Source organism: Cryptomeria japonica, chromosome 4 (assembly GCF_030272615.1).
Source record: "Cryptomeria japonica chromosome 4, Sugi_1.0, whole genome shotgun sequence".
Lineage (NCBI taxonomy): Eukaryota > Viridiplantae > Streptophyta > Pinopsida > Cupressales > Cupressaceae > Cryptomeria > Cryptomeria japonica.
Window position 1 is genome coordinate 393,544,362 of NC_081408.1, and position 23,862 is coordinate 393,568,223.

Below are 23,862 nucleotides of genomic sequence, written 5' to 3' on the forward strand. Positions count from 1 at the left end.
CCTCTTGCTGATTGTAAGTGTGCCTTGCATGGTCAACTGGAGTGATATGAGCTTAACTTCGAATCGTTATACGTCCATTGCTTATGCAATAACTTGAATGGTGATCAATGTTGATGGTAATGATTTGAACATCTTTCAAACGTCCTTAGAAGATTGCACTGAGCTTGTGTCAAATTGTTCAGTTTGACGATGAGACCTTGCCCGGTAGGATTTCATCTAATAATTCACTCATCTTCCTACAATCTTAGGATTAGAATAGACTCTCTCAACTCCTTATCTTATGCCATTTTTTCAAAATCAAGCTAGTTTAGGACAAAGAGCATCACCATATTACGACATCAGATGATCGAGTTCCAGCAGATCAAGCATTAAGGCATTCGAACGTAAGTCCCCTTGTGATTCCAGCATAATCACATCAAACCAATGAGCTTATCCACACGTAGTGACCGTACATTCATGAACCTTGGAGTCTTCTCAAGTGATCCTTAAGCTAATCTTCAGCATTTGAGAGATTTTGTTCAAGAGAGGATAAGACGCTTTTGGGTATTTTATTCTGTGTTCGCATGTGCGTAAAAAACACATCAACAGGCCCCCATAAAACCTTTTTGAAAACAAATTTTATCCCCCACAACCTAGGCATCCAACTTGAGGACATAACTTCACAAAAGATAACACTTAAGTTAAATATTAAAAAGTCACTTTTAAAACACTTAAGTGAAAATATTAAAATACTTTCCATCACCTTATAGAAAATTTGCCAAGGCACCAAAAAAGAGGCCAATTTGCACTGAAGCAAAATAGAGGCTAAAGCGAATGTCACGCGCCCAAAATGGCACCACCTAAAAATAGCTCATTCTTGTCAAAAAACCACTGAAATTGAAAACCTGAGCTCTCATTGAACAATGAGTCCCCTAACCATCACCGAATAGCCTAAGGGAACCCGAAAATAGGCTAACAAAAAGCAAGGCTGACTAGGTTCAAGAAGGGGACATTACATGCAAAGCTCAATGCGGAATGAAGTGTGCAGGCTTGAAACATGTAAAAAGGAACCCTCTAGAATGGATGCGGTGAGAATCATACAATGGATGTCAGCGTGGTTCATACCACAAATGTCCCTAGGACCAATAAGCTACGAATGTAACCAAGTGTTACCATAGAGCTTGTATAATCGCAACCAAAGTTTGAGGACTCGGACTTGCCACAGACTCAGCAACCCAAAAATTGGACTCGGACTTGGACTCAACAAAAACTCGGGAAAGGACTCGGCAAAAAAAAACCATAGTTTTACAAAAAAAGAAAAAAATGATCTTGTTTCCTCTCCTTCTTCAAACCCTACAAACCTGTTTTGAGCAAATACAAAGGCCAAATGAGTGAAAGACTAAAAAAAAACACTTTTAAACCTTGGATGGGCATGTTTCACTGTGACACGAGTCTTCTTGTCGGACTCGCGAGTCCTGACCACAGACTCGTGTGAGTCCTTGGCACAAACTCACGAATCTTGTGCCAAGACTCTCCCGGACTTGGCTTCCGGAGCTTGGCAAGTCGACTCGGCCTGCCAACAGACTCGCGAGTCTAGGCAAGTTTGTGGCGAGTCCGACAAGTCTGCAAACTATGCTCACAACAAATTCAAAACAATGACATGGGACTAAACTCTAATATATCTAGTAACAAGTCTAGAATTGATTATATGCCTTTGCAATGATAACCAGTGGTAATCAATGATGACTAGAACATTATTCATTATTGTAAACATGCAAACAAACAAACAGAAAAAAAAATTGAGTGATAGAAGATTGTTGTCACATCCACAATGCTCCTACATCACTTTATCTCCCACTCAAGTAGAGTACAAAGCAATAATCAATGTCAATTGTGAAGCAATCTAGCTAAACCAAATTTTGGTTGATTTTCAACTCCCTCCCCATACACCTACTCCACTTCTTTGTGATAATCAAAGTGTATTGAAGTTGGTGAAGGATCCAACATATCATGCACACACCAAACACATTGAGATTCATCATTACTAAATTTGGCAATTGGTTGATCTTGAATCCATTTTTCCTCATTACTACACATCTCAAGAGTAGTATGATCTAATGAGTAAGCCTCGTGATCTTGTTTTCTTTGTCAAAATTTTTGACAACGTTGGGTTTGTTTCTAGTTTAGTTATTATAGAGTATTAAATATTAAATAATAGTTGTTGAGATTATATAAACATGATAATGTTTGTTTATATAGAACATTCATCTAGTGGATGACTCTTGACAACACTCCAAAATAAAATTTATGCACCTCTTTCACCTACAACTTTCACTTAAAAAGTTTCTCCGAGTGAATCCAAATGAGATACCTATAGTGAGCATTCAAACAGAGTTCGCGACATGGACGAGTTGTTAAATGTGAAAGGATCTAGGTCACAAGTTTCAATAGGGTCTAAGAGATCATGTGGCACTTTTCTAAGTCATCACATGCTTCAAGCTCTCTTTCGAGCAAATGACATAACCCTTCTCCCTCCTTGTAGTTGTCCCACCCAAGAAATGTTGCCTTCATCCCTAACAAAAATTCACTTCCTCACGCTCCATTGAAGTCGGTTTTTCTCCTCATAGAACATTCCTAGAAGTCATAAAGGAAAAGAACGCTCTATTAGATGGCAATGGTGCGATTTCAAAAGAGCATTTGAATGTAATGCCTTAGTCAAAACCTTGGACCATCTAAAGGTTGTGGGCTTGTCTCTAAAATAGGAGACCTCTTTGAAAGCTCTAAATGGACCAACCACAAATTCTACTATGCATGTATCAAATGGGCATTCAAATGGCTGAATGCAATCTTTTGCAAATGGCTTGCGTCATTTCTATGGTTGTGAGCTCTTCCTCCATCTTCGTCTACAACATATAATTGGATCTTCATTGCTTTCATCACTTGAAACATCTCTTTCCTCTTTCCAGCAATATTAACAACACCTTGTTCTCTCCATAGAGGCATCTCTTATAATAGAAACTGCCTCAAGTCAATGATCAATAAAAAATCACCCTTTGCAACTACCTCTCAAGTCAGTGTTTTGTCCACAAGCTTCTTGTAGACTACCTCAATCATTTCTTATCACTATTGCAAGCTTTAGGATCCCAAACCTTATTCTTTGATACTATCTAATGCAATCATGGGCAGAGGGTCTAATTGAGGATTATCCGAACATGCAGCCAAATACACAACACATATAGTGGAGTTCAACGAAATAGCAAACAATAAACTTGATCCTTGTTGATTCACAGTCATGGAATACATTACAATATGCCACAACAGCTTACAACATAAGGCCTTGGCCTTCAATGATATATGGACACCAATATGGGTGAATTACAAATTCTCTAATTACATTGCAATACAAAGTTTTTTTATGGGTGGTGACAGATAATGTAGCAAATTATGTTGTTGCAAGTAAACTTTTGATGGAGAGGCACCCATCTATATTTTGGTCTCCATGTGTCGCCCATTACATTGACCTCGTGTTGGAGGATACTGGAAAGATTCCATGGATAAAGACATGTGTGGAGATGGCAAAAAATATTTGCAAATTTGTATGCAATCATGCATGGGTCCTTAACCTAATGAGGCAATACACGGGGCAGAAGGAATTGGCTCGTCCTGGAATCACTAAATTTGCCTCCACCTTCATCACATTGCAATCCTTGATTCAGAGTAAGGCAGCTTTGAGACATGTTTGTTGGTGAGGAGTGGACTTCCTCATCCTATGCTATGGCTACTACAAGGGTTGACGTGGCAAATTGCATTTTTGATGAGCCAGGCTTTTGGACCCCTTGTGCTGAGATTGTGAAGGTGAAATTTTTCAGCATTTTTAACTTTTAATTTTTACTCGTATTTTTCTTTTATTTTCTTATTTCCATTCACAATTTCACACTTAAGTTAATTGATATTAGATAATGTTTCACAATATTTGCAGTTCATTCAGCCCTTGGTAGTTCTCCTACAAGTTGTTGCTGGGGAAAAGCCTGCAATGGGCTACATATATGAGGGCATGGATAGGGTAAAGGAGGGTATCAAATCTACCTATGGAGGGGATGAGAGTAAGTATTGTCCAATTTGGGATATCATTGATAGGAGATGGCAGGTCCAGCTTCACAAGCCCCTCCATGCAGCTACTTATTACCTCAATCTGGCATACCATTACCGCCTTGATTTCAAGGCGGATGAGGAGGATCTTAGTGGTATCTACTCAATGATAGAGAGAATGTCGCTTGATCATAGCAGCACTATAATCCACAAGCTAGAGGCCTTTTCTAATGCAGAAGGGGAGGTCTTCTCTCGTCAACTTTGCAAAGACAATCGAACAAAAATGCAGCCAAGTAAAAATATATATTTTAAGAAATTAAGTGCATAATTTTAATTATATATTATTCAAATTTATTATTAATTATTAAGTGAGGCTGATTTTTTTTACCTTTTTCTTATCTTAGATAGAAGGTGGTAGATGTTTGGTCCTAAAACACCAAATCTTCAGCGGATGGCCATTCGTATTTTGAGCCAACCATGCAGTGCTTCCAGTTGTGAGCGCAATTGGAGTATGTCTGAGCAAATACACTCCAAGAGGCGCAATAGACTGTCTATGGAGAGTTTGAATGATCTAGTCTTTGTTCATTACAACCTTCATCTTCGACAGAGACAGGTTATGGACCACGACACCACCTCGATCACGCTAGAGGAGGTCGATCCAAAATCTGAGTGGATCAGTAATACAGATCCTATCTATAGTGACAAGGACTTAGATTGGATCGACCAGTCAGATAGAGAGGTTGAGATTGTAGCCATGGCAAAGGAGGAGGTTAGAGCACGAGCAAAGTTGGAGCCAGAGCCAGACACAGACACAGCTAATGTTGGTGAGGGTGGAATGGAGTCACGGGCAAAGAGTATGGCTGATGAATCATCCGGGACCTACCTTAGACGCCTTCGTAGGAAGGATGCAAGCTCCTCTGAGCCATAGACTTGTAGTTGTTTTGATATTTGTGTGGAACACTTGATGTCATGGATTTCATATTTCATGAGTTTTGTAATATTTTTACATTTGACACTATGACTATTTATATATCTATGTTTTTTTATTTCCTTCAGCTACAATTTGCATTTAACTTTATACTAATGCGATCGATATATACATCTGTATGTGATCAAATTAGCTTCTATTTGATGATGTTAATATGTATTTAAGGTTTATTTAATAAAGGGTGCATGAAACAAGTTTTAAATCCTTAAAAATCTCTAAATTTCTTGCGTTTTTCACGTTGTCGAATCCTGTCAGAGTTTTTTTGCTGAGTCCAGAGTCTCGAGTCGAGTCACCCTTGTCGAGTCCGAGTCTCGTTTCTATGAGTTGAATAGGTTCTTCCTTACTATCTTGGCCTCATATAGTTATTTACTCATTTGGTTATTCTTCTTGCTCCGACGTCCATTACTATATATATGTTCAATTAAACAACTTGCTCCATTCAACATTTTTCTTTTCAGTACTTCTACTTGCTAATGCATGTTAGAAATCTGAAATAGATGCATAACCAATATCTTTCTATGAGAGAGATAAGCTATAAAACTGTAAATGAAATAAAGTAATTATTGACCCATGATTCTAAGAGATGTGCAAATGTCAAGATGACAAGATTGCAATAGGAGCTCAAAGAGATGCTGTTGAAGAATGACTACATGAATTAAAGTATATGAGAGCATCACAATGTACGGAAAAAAATGCAAAAGAAGGAAAATACAAGCTACGTAATGAGTTTATATATAACTAAGAATAGGATAGAGGTGGCAAATCCAACCAATAAGGTATGACCACCAAGTAGTCTAAAAATAGTAAAAGCTCCACCCTTTAAGGAGTGTTCCACCCATTAAGGAAATAGACACCACCTTTTATGGACGGGGGCACCTCAACAACATATCCTAGTCAAACTCACTTTATGAACCCAAGCAAGCTCAATAAAAGTGTAGGAAAAACCTAGGACTAAGGGAAAAGTAAATAACCCACTAGAAAAACAAAAACCTACACTAACAATGTATCTTTAGCAAAGTGCTAATTATCTTTAGCATTTTAGTTACATTCACTTTGATTTTTTGTTGAAATTACTTAAATTCTTCTTCCTTTCATTATCACAGTATGCCAGACTAGTTGCAGGGTCTGTCAAAAGTATGTTCATTTTTTTTTCCAATTCCTGATAAACATTTAGTTATATCTTAAGGTATTGCAACATTTTGTTCTTCTACAGAGCTTTATTATAATTTTTTTCTTTAATCAGACCGAGATAAGGTATTTGTATCTAGAACTGCAAAAGGCTAATTAATGAGAATGCAATACCATCACAAGGCTAGTTATAAAGAATGAGTGAACAAATAAGGATCCATGCAAGACACCTTAGACTTTTCAAGTTGGCTTAGCTTCCCTAAAGCTTGACATATTATAGACTTTAAAAATAAATCAAGATAATACCCAATAATTATAAAAAAATTGGTATGGATGGCTTTGCTCCTCCCATTTTAGACTTGAAAACAAGTAAATGAAATTCAATGGAACCATCATGGAAATGAAAATCTCTATGAGCAACCCCGCTAGAATCAAAACACAGAGCCATTTTAATTGAATTCTTTTAATCAATTCCTAAAAAAATGTAAAGATATCAAAGCTAATAAAAGGCGATATATTATAAAACATTAATGGCTTAGTTTAAATGAATATAATAAAATTGAACTATTAACAATATGATTTTGTCATCCATCCAAAAAAATTAGAGACTGTAGCACTAAAATTTGTGCTTTCCCGTAAAACCTAGTTTCCTACATCTTTCACAAATCAAAAATTCCCACATTTACCTTTAGGAGTTACAATGCTTTAGAAGATACCTTTACATTGACTTTTTCTGTATCAAGCTGTGGCCTATTGCATTCAACCTTTGTTCCAATAGCACTCAAGTTTTCCTTTTCAAGAAGAATTGACAAAGCCTGTTCAATGTCGCCTTCAGCTGCCTGTTCCACATTGAAGTTTAGAGACTTGGTGAACTGTTGTAATGTTTTAGATATAAATTTACCACATGATTAAAAACCACTCTAACCTAATCAAACAGGGGGAAAAAAATCCCTAGAGCTCTCCCTATGAAACAGCAAGCTAAACTGAAATATAATAGACATTTTGCCATTCTATCAATAATAACACTGCTTGATTAATAACAACGATCCTTGGTTTTCTTACTCTATTTCAATGTAAAAAGTATAATTTTTTATTATTGCTCATTCGGTAGTCCCCAAGAACTTGGAACATGTACTTGATTAGAAGGCATCATTCTGTAGAAGACAATAGAAATTTATTAGTAAGAACTCGGGAGTATAATCTAGTTAATTTTTTGGTAGTCGTACTGCAGTTAAACTATTTTTCCTAAAACCCATTGATTCTCACCATAAAATCTAATAATTTAACAGTAAGAGGATTTGGCCATCTTGAATGAGGCATTTGATGATCATGACTGCAGTTGTAAGGAGCAGAACAAGGATACAGCGGCATCAGCTTCACATTTTGTAGTCTCCAAGCCTTAGAGGCTAATTTTATTTTCAGGTTTGTTTAGTACTCTTCAGACTTTGAGTTGTAATGGGTACTTGAGTAAGAATTTGATATTCATTGATAACTCTTGAGTAATTGGCAACATTGAACAAATTCAATATTTATGTCATGTTTGTTTATTTTTCTACACCTTAATAATAATAATGGATCTAAATATTCAAATTAAGGAGGCAAAACAAATTGAAGTTGTAAGAAATCAGCTTTAGACAAAGGAATTGGATGGTGAGAAATTAGATCTTGAAATTGTTTCCTTGAGGAAGGAGTTGCAGAAAACTACTGATCAATTGAATTGAAGCATGAAGTTTGTAAAGAGCAATGAAATAGTGGAGGACATTATCAACTCCCAAAGATCACCTTTCATCAAGACTGGTCTTGGCTTTGAGGAAAATCAGAAGACAACCGAAAATGATACAAATTTTAAGGCTACAGAACTACCAAAGAAGATGAATGAAGAAAAGCCTAAAGGCTATGTGGATGTGCTCAATAACTCTATCAATAGTGGCACCAAGAAGGAAGTAATATCTCATTAAAGAACAACATCCGTCACAAAGACAACCATGGGAGATTCAAAAGATCATTCCCACCAAGGCAGTCTCGTATGTCCACGTTGCATCATTCCTTCTTTGGCTATTGCTTATTTTGCAATCAGCTTGTTCATAAAGCAATGGATTGTAGAATTTGTACAAGGAATGACTTTGTTTTCGAAAAGAGTAACTATAATCATATGCCCCTCTAATGGACTACAGCATCATGTGCTTCAAGTGAACAACTTTGGACATACAATGTGTTTTTGTATAAGTGATTTTGCAGAACCTCAAAGACAAAACAAGGACAATGTTTGTGACAAGCAAAAAGAGGAATCTACAAAAGTTTGGAAGAAGAAGCAGGACCAAAAATTGAAGAAGAAATTCATGCTCGCACAAACTGACCTATATGCTCAAAATGAGAAAGACCAATGGTAAGTTCGTGTTAGTTTTAAATCAGGCTGATAGCAATTACCAGAAATAACACAATGAACACATAGAACACAAGAGTACCCTGGGAAAACCTCCCTCTTGGATGTGAAAAAACCCACCAACAAAATCTCAACCTGTATTAGGCCATAATCAGACTGTCTTTACAATTTTTGCTTCAACACTTGAAGCAATATGAACAGCAGAATATAACACAAAATTAGGGCATACACAGTAGTAGGAACAGCAGCATGTAAATCTTATCTAGAGAAAACTTATCTGCAATTTCCTTGACTGGAGATGATGTGCTAATCAGAGAAGACAATTTGCTGACATGAAGATCAATTGCAAATCACAGGGATCATTCGCTGATCATGGATTCAGTTCGCCGATCATGAATGTGATTCGCTGGTCATGGGGGAGATTCGCTGTCTCAGAATTAGTTTGCTGCCCTTAGGAATTAGTTCACTGCTCCTTAGACAATAATTCGCTGCTCTTAGAAGATTCACTGATGCTTTGCAGTAGAATTCGCTGAGTACTTGATTGCTTGAAGGTGAATGAATTGAATGACCTAAATGCATGAATGAGCTTTGTATATATATGAGCTTTAGCCACCTTAGTCTCCTTAGGTCGGCTTCACAAGGTAAAGAAATACTAATAATAATATGCTCTTAGAATGGCGCCCATTATAGGGTCAGACCTATATGCATTTACAAGTTACATTGCACATTATAGGGTCAGCCCTATTTACAAGTTACATCGCCCATTATGGGGTCAGCCCAATTAACAAGTTACATTTTAATTTTGCATATCAATCTGACTAAGGCCGATAGGCCAATTAGTCACCCATATGCTAGGTCAAACCTAGAAGGAATCTGACCTAGCTACAAACATCAACACTCCCTCTTACCTAGGGAGAGGTCCTTCTCAATATCTGAGTCACATAGTGACAACCACCATGGCTAATCCCAGAGGGTGGGTCCATCATGGCTACTCCCATGGATGGAAAACAAATAAACACAACTGCCCATCACGGAATCGTGATGTCATCATCTCAACATGACGTTCACCATAGCTACTCCCACCTCAAATAGGGCTGACCCTATAATGTGCAATGTAACTTGTAAATAGGGCTGACCCTATAATGTGCACGGAATCCGGTTCTCTGTCTCTATCCCTCTTTCTTCTTTTGCCTCTTTCCATAGAAGTATGAGTAGCAAGGACTTGATTTTCCACATCATAATGCTTACACCCAATTCCTCTTGTTACCAACCTTGACTCTTACCCTAATTTCATATGGGGTTTTTCATATGAAAGTATAAATTCATGATTTAACTAAAGCCTGGCCAACTTTCCACTTAGTGCCAAATGAAGCAGTTTAAAGTTTAAAATAAATAATATCTGTTAGAAGGGTTTAACTCCTTAAAAGGAAGCGCTCCCCACAATGAGAAAAAAATTTGTCTTATTCAAAAAGGTGAAGTATTTTGTCTTATTCCTATTTTGTCCTAGTCTCATGTGAAGTGGTGCGATTTATTTCTGTTTGGGCCAACAACATTTTTAAAGAAAAGCTACGATTTACTTTTAGATGGAGAGTTATGATCTTTTGAAGGTAAAAGATTGCCTCTTGTCACAATAGGTGTGTTCATTCATGAAATCACCCTCCTTGGGAAGATATATTAAGAAGTTTGTGAAGTGCATTTGAGGTGAAAATGGAAAGTTTTTATATCAGACTTATATCTGCAGATCTGCGAATGAGAAGATAAAAGGAAGATCATTAAAGAAAGGTTGAAGGCATATTTGGAAGAAGGATTCATGGCAGATTTGTAAAATGAGTTTATGGCAGAATCGTAAGAAGAGTATATGCTAATATTAAAGAGGAATATATACAGATACAAAAGAGATGTTTATGCAAGCTGCGATGCCGATTTCTTACACCCTGCTGGAATAGTCTACCAATGACCTTCGTTCTGCTCCCGCTTCTACTGTTGATTCCGATGGCGCGTGGGGTGGGGTTCACTCTACTTAGAATCTGGGGACATCTTTGGGTTATTCATGCCTTAAGCCTGGATTGGGATCTCTTATGTGGCAACCATTGGCATGCCCTAAGCTCCCTGAAAACAAGACTGTTGTGTCTGTTTCTGCCCAGGTTGCCCCTAGGCACTTCCATAGGCGTTTGCTTCTTCTCTCCTGGATGGTTTCTCTACTTGCCAGGACAATGAATCTGCCTTTGGAGGTTGAGTCCCTGCTGGGAGCTTCAGCGGAGGAAAAGCGTTCCAGGTGCAACAATTGGGGCACTCACGCTTTGGGGGCTGCTCCTTTATGACATGTTAAGGTTTCCCTGTCCTCATCTATCTCGGTTGATTTGGGAGCCCTTGCCAAGCAGGAGGAAGAACTCCACAAGAAAAATTTGTTGGTCTACCAATTTCACAAATTTTGGCCAAGTTTGGTAGATTTGAAGAGATAGGTATCTAAACATTGCCAGTCGTTAATTGAGGGAGAACTTTGCATTGGCTCATGTGCCAAAGGTTCCTATGTCACATGCAAGTACCCATAAGGCAGAGCTACACTGCTTCAAAAGGGCCCGTGGTAATGGAATAAATCTTTGCTAGGCATGAAACCTTGGTATCCAAACTTTAACCCCTTCAGAGATATCTTTTCCTCTTCTCCTATTTGAGTGCAACTACCAAACCTACCATTACATTTTTGGGGTGCTTCATGTCTGCACGCCATAGGTAACACTAATAGAAAATTTATTTCTGGTTCAAATTAATCTGAAGACCATTCTATATGTACTCTTCACTCTACCTAGACATTTGCAAAAAAATCTTGTAGCAATGTATTTCTACCATCCCCTTCCTGCTGAAGTTAATATCAAACCCGGATCAATGTTTCGGAACCAAACACTAGACTATGAGGGCATTTTTTTCAGATGCAGGCAATGTTATGAAACTAGACACAAAGTAGATGAATGCTCTAAATCTTCTCCTTCCTCAATTAATTCAAGTTCAAGGAAACAAGCTACTTGGTGGAAAGGGGTTAAACACAACCATCAATACATTTCCTCTCTTGCACAAAAGAGGGCCAACTCCAAGCCTAAAGAATAATGCATGTCAAAGCCAGTTGAGAAAGGATCTATAGTAACTTCGCTTAATGAAGTCAATGCTAAAAAAAAAAAACCAGAATGCATAAAGGCCCAATCTGTTATGAATACATCTTTGGACAAGAATACACCTTTGGCAGAGAACAACCAAACTACACATAGTATTGTTTCAACAACTAAGGTCTCCCATGGCTTGGTTCAAGCCAGAATCTGTGACACCGTAACCTCGGTTACCTTTAGCTGATGAAGAGGGTTCCTACTCTTCTGGGGTGGTAAACACTACTTCTCAGGTTTCACCTCATTCTCTAAAGGATTCTATTGAGGGAGACAGAACTAATGCATGCCACAAAATGTAGAAAAAGAAAAAGAATTCCAACAAAAGTGTGGATTTTAGCAACAGAATGCTTCCTCAGTCTCACACCAAATCTGGGGCTTGACCAATCAGCAACGGTTTTAATTGCTTGTAGTGTGCTACATTTAGTAGTATAGTAGATTTTGTTTTTGATAGTGGCATTAGAAACCAGTAGGTAGAAGTTTGGCTAATGGATGGATGCAAATGCAATATCTGCATGGTGGCCATGGCTGGCCATATATGTACCTTTATATTTTTATTAAAAAAATTCTCATTGCAGTTTACAAATAGATAAAATAAAATAAAGAGAGAGAGAGATGTATATGCAGATATAGAAGTGTACATGCAGATGTAAAAGTGGAATGTATGCAGATATAAAAGAGGAATATATGCAGATATAAAAGAGATGTATATGCAGATAGAGAAGAGGAGTATATGCAGATGTAAAAATGGAATATATGCGGATATAAAAGAGATGTATATGCAACTATAGAAAAATATGCTGATGCAAAATTGAGAAGGAAAGTTAATGCAGATTTGAAAATAAGTATATCTACGTGTGATTGAGATTCATATAAAGGAGATTGAATTGACTATCATCCATGGAAGATTTGGAAGTCGGTGCTTCCTAAAGGATAGATTGGAGTCTCTCGCTAAGTTGGTGCTTGGTGTCTCCAGTAGATTCACGCCTACTAATTCAGGGGATTGGTGTCTCCTATGGGTTGGTGCCTACAAAGTTTGTAAAGACAAATTTATATAAGCAATATTTTGTCATGGTTTTCACCTGTTATTGCATTTTATGTTGTTGACAATTTATATGCTTAAGGTATTAAGTTTGAAAAAGTAAAAATTGAACCCCCCCCCTCCATTAGTATAATAGTGTGCTCATCATGACCTAGGGCATATTCTCAAATAGCATTCAAAAGGATGAAAAATCAAGAAGGGGGTAAATTGATAGAAGACGCATATAGAACAGCCAATAATCTCTACATCCTCAATGAAATCAAAGGTGAAAAGTGTTACATGGGGCAAGAAGATGAGAATTGGTTGTGGCACAAGAGGATGGGACACTTGAACTTTGACAATATTGTAAAGATCAGCAATGAACAAGTCGTAAGGGACATGTCAAAGATAGCAAAGCCTCCCAATACTATCTATAAACACTGCCAATATGCAAAGAAAACAAGCACAAGTTTCAAATCAAAGGAGTACTCTCCATCGAAGACTTTGGAACTTATACATACTAATTTATGTGGGCCAACAAGGACAAAAAGCTTACAAGGAGAGAGCTATTTCATCTTATTAATTGATAACTATTCCAAGATGACTTGGGTTCCATTTCTAAAAGAAAAATCTGAAGCTTTTGGGAGAGAATAAGACTAGGCTAAGAATCAAATACCTAAGATCAAATAGAGGAGGATAGTTCACTTCAAATTAATTTGAAGAATTTTGTGAACATTATAAAATAAGAAGACAATATTCAACCACAAATACTCCAGAATAAAAAGTTGTTGTCGAGAGGTAAAATAGAAAAGTTCAAGCAATGCCAAGAGTCATGTTAAATGAGTCCAAGCTATTTAAAAGTTTTTGGAGAGAAGCAGTTTATACAACAGTCCACCTTTTGAACTGAGCAAAAATTAGGGTGAACACTAGCAAAACCCCATATGAACTTTAGAAGGGACTGCCTACATCAATGAAGTAAAATGTTGTTGAGAGGAAAAATAGAACAGTTCTAGGAATGGCAAGAGCCATGTTAAATGAGTCCAAGCTATCTGACACTTTCTAGTGAGAAGTAGTCCATACACCAGTCTACGTTTTCGACCGAGCACAAATCAGGGTGATCAACAAGAAAACCCTATATGATTTGAAAAGGAAGGCCTGCATCACTAAAATATTTCAAGGTATTCGGGAGCAAGTGCTATATAAGAAGAGACAATGAATATTTGGGAAAGTTTGATTCTAGGTGTGATGAAGGTATCTTCCTTGGGTATTCAACGAGGATTAAAGCCTACAAATGTTACAATAATAGATTGCAAAATTGATGAAATTGCAAATGTTCGAGTAGATGATGACATGCATCAAAGAGGAATGACTCGTGAAGATGAGCATCAAGAAGAAGAAAATTGCAAACAGGAAGAAGTGGATAAAACTAAACATGAGCATAATGCTCCAATAAATTCAAAAACACCAGCAAAGGAACCTAAGACACCATCTAGATTTGTTCAAAAGAATCATCTAGAACACCTAGTTATCAGTGACAAAGATACAAAAATTCACACGAGGAGATTTGCTAGTACATCAAAACATATAAATATGGGCTTGCTATCCAAAGAAGAAACAAAGAACTTTATAGAAGCAAGTGAAGACAAGCATTGGATAAAGACTATGGAAGAGGAATTGGATCAAATCAAGAAGAATGAAATTTGGGAACTTGTCCCGAGACCTAAAGATAAGAATGTCATTGGCACTAAGAGGGTATTCAAGGACGAGATAAATGAGGATGGCCAAGTCGTGAGCAACAAGGCAAGATTAGTATGTAAGAGATATGCTCAAGTAAAAGGAATTGATTTCAAAGAACCTTTTGCCCTCGTTGCTTGTATGGAGGCTAAAAGGATGTTTTATAGCCCTTGCTAGTTTTAAGAATTTCAAAGTCCACCACATGGATGTGAAATCAGCCTTTCTAAATGGAAAATTAGAGGAAGAGGTGTATGTTGAACAACCTAAAGGGTTCATCCTATTAGAGAATGAGGACTATATTTGTAGGCTAAAGAAGGCACTTTATGGACTAAAACAAGCCTTCATGGTTTTTTAAGACTAGACAAGTATCTTAAACAAGGTTTCAAAAGAAAAATTCCATATAGCAATCTTTGTATCAAGAATGAAGGAGATGACATGTTGATTGTTGGCGTCTATGAGGATGATTTCATTTTTGAAGGTGGCAATAACAAGATGTGCCAAGAGTTTGCCATGAATATGCAGAAGGAGTTCAAAATGCCAATGCTTGTTGTGTTGCAAATTTACCAATAAGATAAGGGTATATTTACTTCACAAACCAAGTATATAAAGGAGATGTTGAATAAATTCAGGATGAAAGACTGCAATACAATGAGCCCTCCCGTGGTTAGAGGATGCAAACTGAGTAAGGATGATGAATCTCCTAAGGCTAATAAAACTCTATACAAGTCCATGATTGGAAGTTTATTATATGCGACAGCTACAAGGCCTGATATTATGCAAGCGGTTGGTTTGGTGGCATAGTTTTAGGTGCCAACAAAGGAAATACATCGCAGTAGCAGCTTGTTGCACACAGGTTCTCTAGATGAAACAAACATTGAAGCATATAAAGATTGAGTTTGAGCATCCTATCTCCATATTCTATGACAATACGAGTGCAATCAACATCTCGAAGAAAATAGTTGTGCACTCCAAGACAAACCACATTCCAATCAAATATCATTTCTTAAGAGAGCAGGTAGTTGATCAACAAATGAAGTAGTTGATCAACAAATCAAGTTGGAGTATAAACAAGAACAAATTGCGGACATTTTCACAAAACCCCTTCAAAAAGAGATTTTTGGGTACCTTAGGAAGAAATTGGGAGTGATATCACTCTCATTCAATCATTAAAGAGACATTTTTCAAGGGGAGCTCATCACTGCACTACCTTACAACTCCAAGGCTTCCTTTCCTGTTGATGTCAACGGAGGAGAAATAGAGATAGGGAGAGCAATAGAGCAAGGGGAAGTAGAATAAGAGGGAGCAATTGATAAGAGTATTATGTTCTTACTTCACAAAATATTTTTTTGTAAGGTTGCCATCAATGACAAAGGGGGAAATTGCTGAGTTATTGTCATTGATGTCAACAAGCAAGTCCAAAATCTAGAGATGGTCAAATTAAGTGACTGATATATCTTGGCACCCAAAATAGAGGAGGCAATTAAAATATTAAATTGCATAAACATTTTTTATTATTTCCTACATGGGCCAACCCATCACATTTTTCTTTGGGATTTAATTAATTTGCCTAGGTCGACCCTTGGCAGATTGGCGCCCTCATTAGAATCATTTAAAGCTTGCAAGTAAATGTTTATGTTATGGACAGATTCCTCTCTTTGTAGCACCCATGTTAAGAGGTATTTAAAAAGAAAAAATTATATCTTGATAGGGCCGACCTCCATAATGAAACACCCAACTTTGATATGAAGAGTTGCATATAAATGAACGGACAGCTGCTCTTGGCAATCAAGATGTCTTTTCATGTATTTGCCAGCCTTCGAGAAGATACAAAAGATGAATTTCTGAGGAATTGTCAAGGCTAGAAATCATTGAATATCATTCCTATTTTAGAGCAGATCTAGAGCAGATCTTAGATGAGATCTAAGGTGCACATATGACCAGACATTAAGGCGAAGTATGCAAGATTTATGAGCAGACCTAAAAGAAAATTATTACAGATTTATGAGCAGACTTTAAGGCAAATTATTGCAGATTTATTTAAAGAAGAATCTTTAGCCTCCTAATTGAGAAGATCAGGAGGTTGGTGCCTCTCATTAAAGGAGATTGGTGCCTCCTCCTAAGTTGATGCTCAATGGTGGAGATTGGTGTCTCTAGTGAGGTTAGTGCCTACGAATCATCAGGAGAAGATTGGTGTATGTTGTGACGTTTTCACACATCGGCCCATTGCAAATGGGGACCCCCACTTTTTTCTTTCTAGCATAGTTGTTTTAGATAGTTGTCTAGCTTCGCAGTAGTTTCTTTAGTCTTTAAACTCATGCTTGTAAGGGGATGTAATACCTTGTCATCAGGATGTGATCAAATCAGGCAGTCTAGCAGCATTCAGGTCCCCCTCTAGACTAGTTTGGAGTCTTCTCAGCTCTAGGTGCTTAGGTGATAGGTGCGAGCCAAGTGAGGTGAGCCAAGGTGGTCTTTGAGCAATGCTTTACAATGCAACTTCTAGGTCAACACAGGGTGAGTCTTAAGTGTGATGAGCAGTCAAGCAGGCAAGCCGATTTCCTCAGGTTAGAACTTAGAAGCAAGGAAGAGATGAGCAATCAAATGAATAAGATGAAGTGCTTAATGAAGATCAACCAAGGTCTAAGAGATGATGAAAGAGGAAGAAAACACCAACTTACCTTATGAGCAAGTCATTTTACACTTGGTGGAGGCGGTGAAGTGGTCAACTCAAAGTGAAAGCAAGGAATTCTTCCTTCGCCCCCCCCCCCCCCCCCCCTTCATATCCACGACCTACGAAGAAGTCTTCCCTCACACCCTCAAATCCACAGCCATCCTCACACTTTTCCTTGGCACCTCCCAATCCACGGACAAGGAAGGAAAATTCCTTTCGTGCCTCAAATCCTTGGCCTAGGATGTATTTCTCCCTAACTTGCTCAAAGAACCACGCCTTATGAAAGTCAAATGATTGAAGAGCTTGAAAGCAATAATGAGTAATCTCAATACCATGTTAAGTAATGATGAAAATGCCTTGATGAATGAGGAAAGGATACTCTAAAGTGGAGTAAGGAAATCTTGGTGTGGAAAGTGAACGGCAAGAATGAATTCATGACTTGAAATGTTCCTCAAAACCCCGTCCATCCTTGTGACTTTCCCTTACCACCTCAAATCCATGGCAATGACCAATTTTCCCTTGACTTGGCAATGGAAGCTGCAACATTGTGATATTTGATCAAGCAAATGAATAAGTTTGAGGAAGGGTAAAGTGATTAAATAACTAGGACTTGTGAGAGGCAGTCCTTGCAATTTTCCCTTACATGCTGAAATCCACGGCCATCATGATCATTTTCCTTTGCATGCCCAAATCCACAGCCTAGGTGCATTCTTACCTTACACCTGCAAATCCACGGCAATCTTAAGCAAAATTCCTTTCCCCCCAAAATCCACAGCAATCCTAAGAAAACTTCCTTTACCCCTCCAAATCCATGGCAGTCTTGCTGAAGTGCAGCAAGTTTTTCTACTACTTGGTGGAAATACCAATCAGACCTCTAAAAGGTGAAATCTCATACTGAATACCCCAATCAGAACTGAAATCAGAAAAATCGGACATGAGATCAGAACTGAGAAAATCATTTCCCAAGTGAAAATCAGTCATTTCTAGATCTAAGTGAAGGTTTGAAGGCAAGATTTACAACAGTATGGAGAAATTATTTACATAGTACTTGATTTATATTTACTCTCTTTTCAGGTTCAAGCCAGAAGTAAAGCATATGAAAGGGAGCAAGTGAGGATGCTATAGCAATGAAGGGGTCAAGGAGATTCAATCAGATGGATAGATCACACTTACAACATCAAAGAAGACAAATTCAAGTATGAAAAGAAGATCCAAAGAAGAAGGAATGATAGTGAATCAAAGAAATATAACACCTCAACCTAGCAAGTGGAATATGTCAAAATCAAGTTTTGATGCAAAGATGGAGGACTTGGGGCATTACAACAAAAGGATTGCAATCATCACGAGGGAGAATCCAATAATGCAAAAACTTGCATTACAATGAGGGATTCCACAAAGACATCAAGACATACAAAGACAGGCATGGACGAAGGACTCTACAGTGCAATGAAGAGTAGTTCAACTGCATAGAAGATCAAGTTACACAAAGCGGCAAAATTCAGAACTAAGACATCAAAAGATGCTCAAGCAATCTTGGGATTCCTCCAGAAATCCAAGAACCATCGCTAGTGCAACAAAGAAGGAATCTCAGCGAAGAGCATCAGCAAGAGAGTAATCCAAGACGAAGGCTTCAAGTGAAGAGATTTAGGAAGAAGGATAAGTGAAGGCTTGATCCCCAAAGATGATGCAATTTGGGGAATTTCTCCCACCATCATCACCTTAGACGCTTGGAAATGTTGAGTATCAACAGATATTGCTCAAGTTACAGACACTTGTGATGAGTTACAAGGATTAAGTTGTGGTGGCACTTAGACATCACCAACCCAATCACATCATTCCAAGTCAAGGCACCCAAGATTCACTGCACTTGACTCATCCAACGAGGAAGATAACTACCACATGTGGAGGCCCAAAGTTCAATGTACCTAACCTCATCATTGATTGGTGGAAGTTCAAAGGACATGTGTCCTATTTATTGTAATTTTATCATTGATCAAACATTAAATGTTATGTAATGGGTGTAACAAACCCTAATTAGGGTTTCTATCTTTCAATATAGGCCATTGATGTGGATATGATCCTGACCATTCAATTTGTATTGAGAGCACTATAAAAGGCTTGCTCTTTTCATTTGTAAAGGTTAATAGTTAATAGACAATAGTTAGCAGCTAGATCATTAGAGGTAGAGTAGAGTAGACTAGGAGAAGGCCGAAATTGCTGCCAAGCATGTAAATGAACATACTTCTCATTGAATTTATGGTGAATGGTGGTGTTTCTTTTGCATATTGTATGGTTTCTTGTTATATCTTCATGTTAGATGAATTTCATCGATTGTGATGGAGTAATGTGTGGATGTTGATAATTCCTTGGTTCACACTATTTGTGGTTGAATGATTTTCAATTGCAATGCACAGTTAGCCTAAACATTAAAATGTGCTAAGTTCAATCGTGGATATGTTTATTCAAGTTGCACCAATGTATTGGGTATTTGGATGAACGTTCATGATATGAAAACCTTTCCTATACCTTGGAAGATTGCATCGGATTTGTGTAGTTGTTGGCAATATGGCGAAAGCAAAGCTTGGTTTAAGGAATATGTCCATCTGAGCGTGATCCAGTGCTATCATTGATCTTAGGAATAGATTAGACTTCTCTAAACCCTCAATCCTTTTTATCTTTTCTTTTCAAGTCAATTAGATCTCAAGTTCCAGCCGCGTTCAAGCAAAATTCAAGTATCAACATAAGTTCCCCTTGTGATTCCAGCGATATTACATCAAACCATTGAGTTTATCCACACATCAAATCCTGACATTTGGAACCTTGGAGTCACCTCGTACGATCACATAATTTAGCATTTGAGAGGATTTTGTTCAAGAGAGAATAGAATACCTTGGTATTATATTTTGTGTATGAAGTGCATAAAAAACACATCAACAGTATCTCCTATGGGTTGGTACCTACGAAATTTGTAAGAAGGTTTTTATACAAGCAATATTTTGCCATAATTTTCTCATGTAAGGGTTTCCATGTAAAATCCCATGTCTCTTGTGTGTGTGGATTTTTGTGATTGTTTCATTGTGATTATGAAACTTTAATTAGTTAGAGATTGACTTATACTAAATCACACCCCCCAGTATAAGCCTATAAGTTTCTTCAATTATAAGGCAGCTAGGGTGAGGTGGTTTTCTTTGAAATTAGCTATACGAGAAAGAGAGGCCCAAACACCCAGGAAAAAAAAATGAAACCTTATATCTTAAACTTAAAAAATTATAATTATTAATAGAATATTGTTTATTTTCAAAAACTTGAATATCTTATTTGTGGGTTCTTAGTGGGAAGATTGGGGTGGAAATACCCCAAATATAAAAAGGCTAACCCTCTGAATTTTGTCTCAACCTTGTTGTGCTTCTAGTTGTGAACTCAAGTAGATTTTGTTTGATGCTATTCACATGAAGAAGCGTAATAAGTTGACTCAACAACGTCTCTATGATCATGTTTTTGTGCAATATAACATTCAACTTCACACAAAAAAGGTGCAAGACTAGATAGATGAACTTATTGATTTGGATGAGATTGATCCCTACAATGACTAGACCATGTAGGATGATGAGACCTCCCTGTTTACAAAGAATGAGATTGCTGACTTCAAGATGCGAGCAAAAGCACAATCATCTACCAACAGGGTGGAAGCACAAGCACAATCTCCTACACCAAACAGGGAGCCAAAATCGAGTGCACGGACCATACCCTCTACCTCCCAATTTTTCACTAGGGTGGGGAAGAGGAAGATGTAAAAAATTGTAAAGTTTAAAAGTTGCCTAGATGTGAAATTTATGATGATGATTTTCAAATACAATCATCATAAATTTATAATATTTATTAGTTGGTACCTAGCTATTGTATCCGACTTCACATGATGATGCCATTTTAAAATCCATATGTATTCAAGAATCAAATTTAATAGAAAACACTTCTTCACAGTTTTTAAGACTCATTTGATACATTTTGTAATTGAAGTTTGCAAAAAGAAGTTCTTTTATAAGAACTTTTAGCGCGTTTTAAATTGTCGAGTTTTTACCGAGTCAAAAAATTTGGGCTTGCCAAGCAATCTCCAAGTCCAAGTTTGTGATCTATGCTTATAGCCACTCCCATGCTCACATAGCCTATGTACTCGAGAGTAATTCATTATGACAGCTGCTACCCTAGCATTACCACACTAATTTTGGCAGCATCAATTAATGAGCAAATTGATTTTGAATATTTGAAGGACTTATGGAAGCGGAATGTAGGAGAATTTCTAGACATGGTTCAGTTATTTCCATCTTCCACATTGGTGAGTGTTGGTTATCGCAATCAATTCATGTTGTTGGACTACATATCTACAAATGTTGCATTGATACTTGCAACCAGTTGCATGAGTTAGTGTGCTCAAGACTGCCTTTTTGACACTTTGGAGATTGATTGTTAAAGAGGAGTTTTCAGTTTATCACAGCAAAAGCATTCCCAGGATGGTAATTTTCAGATCTAACACAGTGATCATCTTCTATATCAACCATTTGTTATGGACTAATCTACATCACTTTTGTGAGCCCATGATGAGATATGTTGATGAGCATGTAGTCTTGTTGAGGAGCATGTCTTCTTGTTGAGGAGCATGTCTTCTTGTTGAGCAAATTATTTTTCCTGTTACCTAGGACCATATTGGACAATGGGATTGCAGATGTAAACTATGCTGAGATGCTTTGGTAGATCTTTCGTGGTATACAATTCAGCCCTTTTAGGTATCCCAGTTTGGTATTAAAGGATAATTGCATTATTTGGTCACAAGTGAGGAGAGTGCAAGCTTGGTATGTTGAGTTTTCAGTTTTAATCAAGGTGGTGCAGCAACAACATGGTGGGATTTTTCTAAGATTGACTTGGGACCTTGAGATCACATTTGGTTTCGGTTTAAATCAGTTTGATGATTTCGAAGTTGAGATTGCACTGCTTGAGGACAAGACATCTATGGGGAGGGGGGACTGTAATGTCCCTTTTTTGGTCACTTTGGCATTGTAGTTAGCTCCAACTTTCTCAATGACCGTCAACCTTGTTAAAGGGGATGTTTGATGTTGACAATGACCTTAGTTGGTCTAAAGGTCTTTATGACACTTTCTGAAGTGAATCCCAACTTCTGGTCTGTTCTCCAAGATTCTTGGAGAGCGTCTATATACATTAAATCACCTGGTCACCCCAGCTTTTCATTATTAATCATCAGTATCATTCCAATATGGTTAGATATCGATTTAAATGCTTTCTGACAGTTTCTACAACTCAAATGAATTACTAAGATTTTATTTGATTATTTCACTAAAGCTCTTTCATTTATTTAAAATTTAAAAAATTTGTAATGTCCCTTTTTGGGAGGACACTGAATCTTGCCCACTATACTTGTAGAATTATTGCAATTTATTTATTTTCAGTTTGTTGTGGTATTTTGAACAGATTCAATTCGATGCAGTATCCCTCTTTGAAAGTTGAATGCTGCCCTCTTGGATGAGTGCTATTGCTAAACGGTTTGATCTATATTTGTTTTCTGCAGGTTCTTTGCTCTCTTAGGAGAATTGATGTTACTTGTATTGACATCCTCCATTGATTGATAAGTTCCCTTCAATGCTTGGAATGAATTCTCCTTTATACTTTATTGGTGGACGGGTCACCACGTTTCATAAGAATTGAGTTACCTCTTTTCATTGTTGCCCTTGAAAATAATATGTTATTCCTGATCTGCCCTTTATATCACCTCAAATGAAAACTTATCCCCATTATATTCTCCAATGTGAGGGAGAGTCACACCTCTTCTTTCACAATTACCACCATCCAAAAGGGTCACAACCCTTCATCATTGCTGCCCCTTTGGAAGAGCCACTTCCTTATCTTCTTCCCATTAATGCTTCCTTAATTCCTTTGCTCCCTCCTTTCTTCCTTCATCTCCTTTCTCCCCAAATGAAGTTCACTTCTCTCCCTTTTATATCTCATGTTTGAGGAAGTCACGACTTTTCATTTCATACCTTTTGACCATTCATTAAACTTGACTAAATTTGAATTATATTAAATTTTATTTTTTATTTTTTGTATTTTAATTTATTATTATTATTTATTAATATATCCTATTTCAACAAGGGGACATTACAGTCCGCCCTTCCCAAGATTGCTTGTCCTCAAGCAATCTAGCTTTCTATGAACTGAATCATAAAGGTCCCAAACCAATCATTGGAGATTTATATTCCTTATTTAATTTGGCTGACCCAATGTTTGCACAACATCATGGTTATCTATTTGCGTTAAGGCATGGGTAATCTAAACATATATTAAGATGTGGATTAGAAGCATAGCACATATCAACTACCCAAAATTAATTCATATCTTTTTGGTTTGCTCTTGTTATTCTCATATTCTAGATCCAACCCAAGGCAATAATCATAGAGATTCATGGAATAGGCATGCTGGTAACACATCAGGTGTTACATCCCTCCTTCAAACAATGGTTTTAATTTTGAATGATGCAAATGTGTGAATGGACAAAAATTAATAATTTATCACTTCCTTATGTGAATGAGTAACATTAAGTATAAATTGATAGAAAGACATGAATGATTATTTTGGCAATGTCTATCTTTTCCTTATGGATATAAATATGAGATTAACGAGAAGATAGCATTAGTCTAACTATTTTCATGTAAC

At 37.3% G+C, this 23,862-nt stretch overlaps 1 protein-coding gene across 3 annotated transcripts in view; it reads right to left on the reverse strand.

Moving 5' to 3' along the window:
- The window catches only part of LOC131074663 (SMR domain-containing protein At5g58720), a 306,623-nt gene that overhangs the window by 187,928 nt on the left and 94,833 nt on the right, over nucleotides 1–23,862 (reverse strand). For all 3 annotated transcript variants that reach the window (XM_058011330.1, XM_058011328.1, XM_058011329.2), the window contains exon 5: nucleotides 6,901–7,023. In XM_058011330.1, the coding sequence (XP_057867313.1) occupies nucleotides 6,901–7,023 (123 nt within the window). The remainder of the gene's footprint in view (nucleotides 1–6,900; nucleotides 7,024–23,862) is intronic.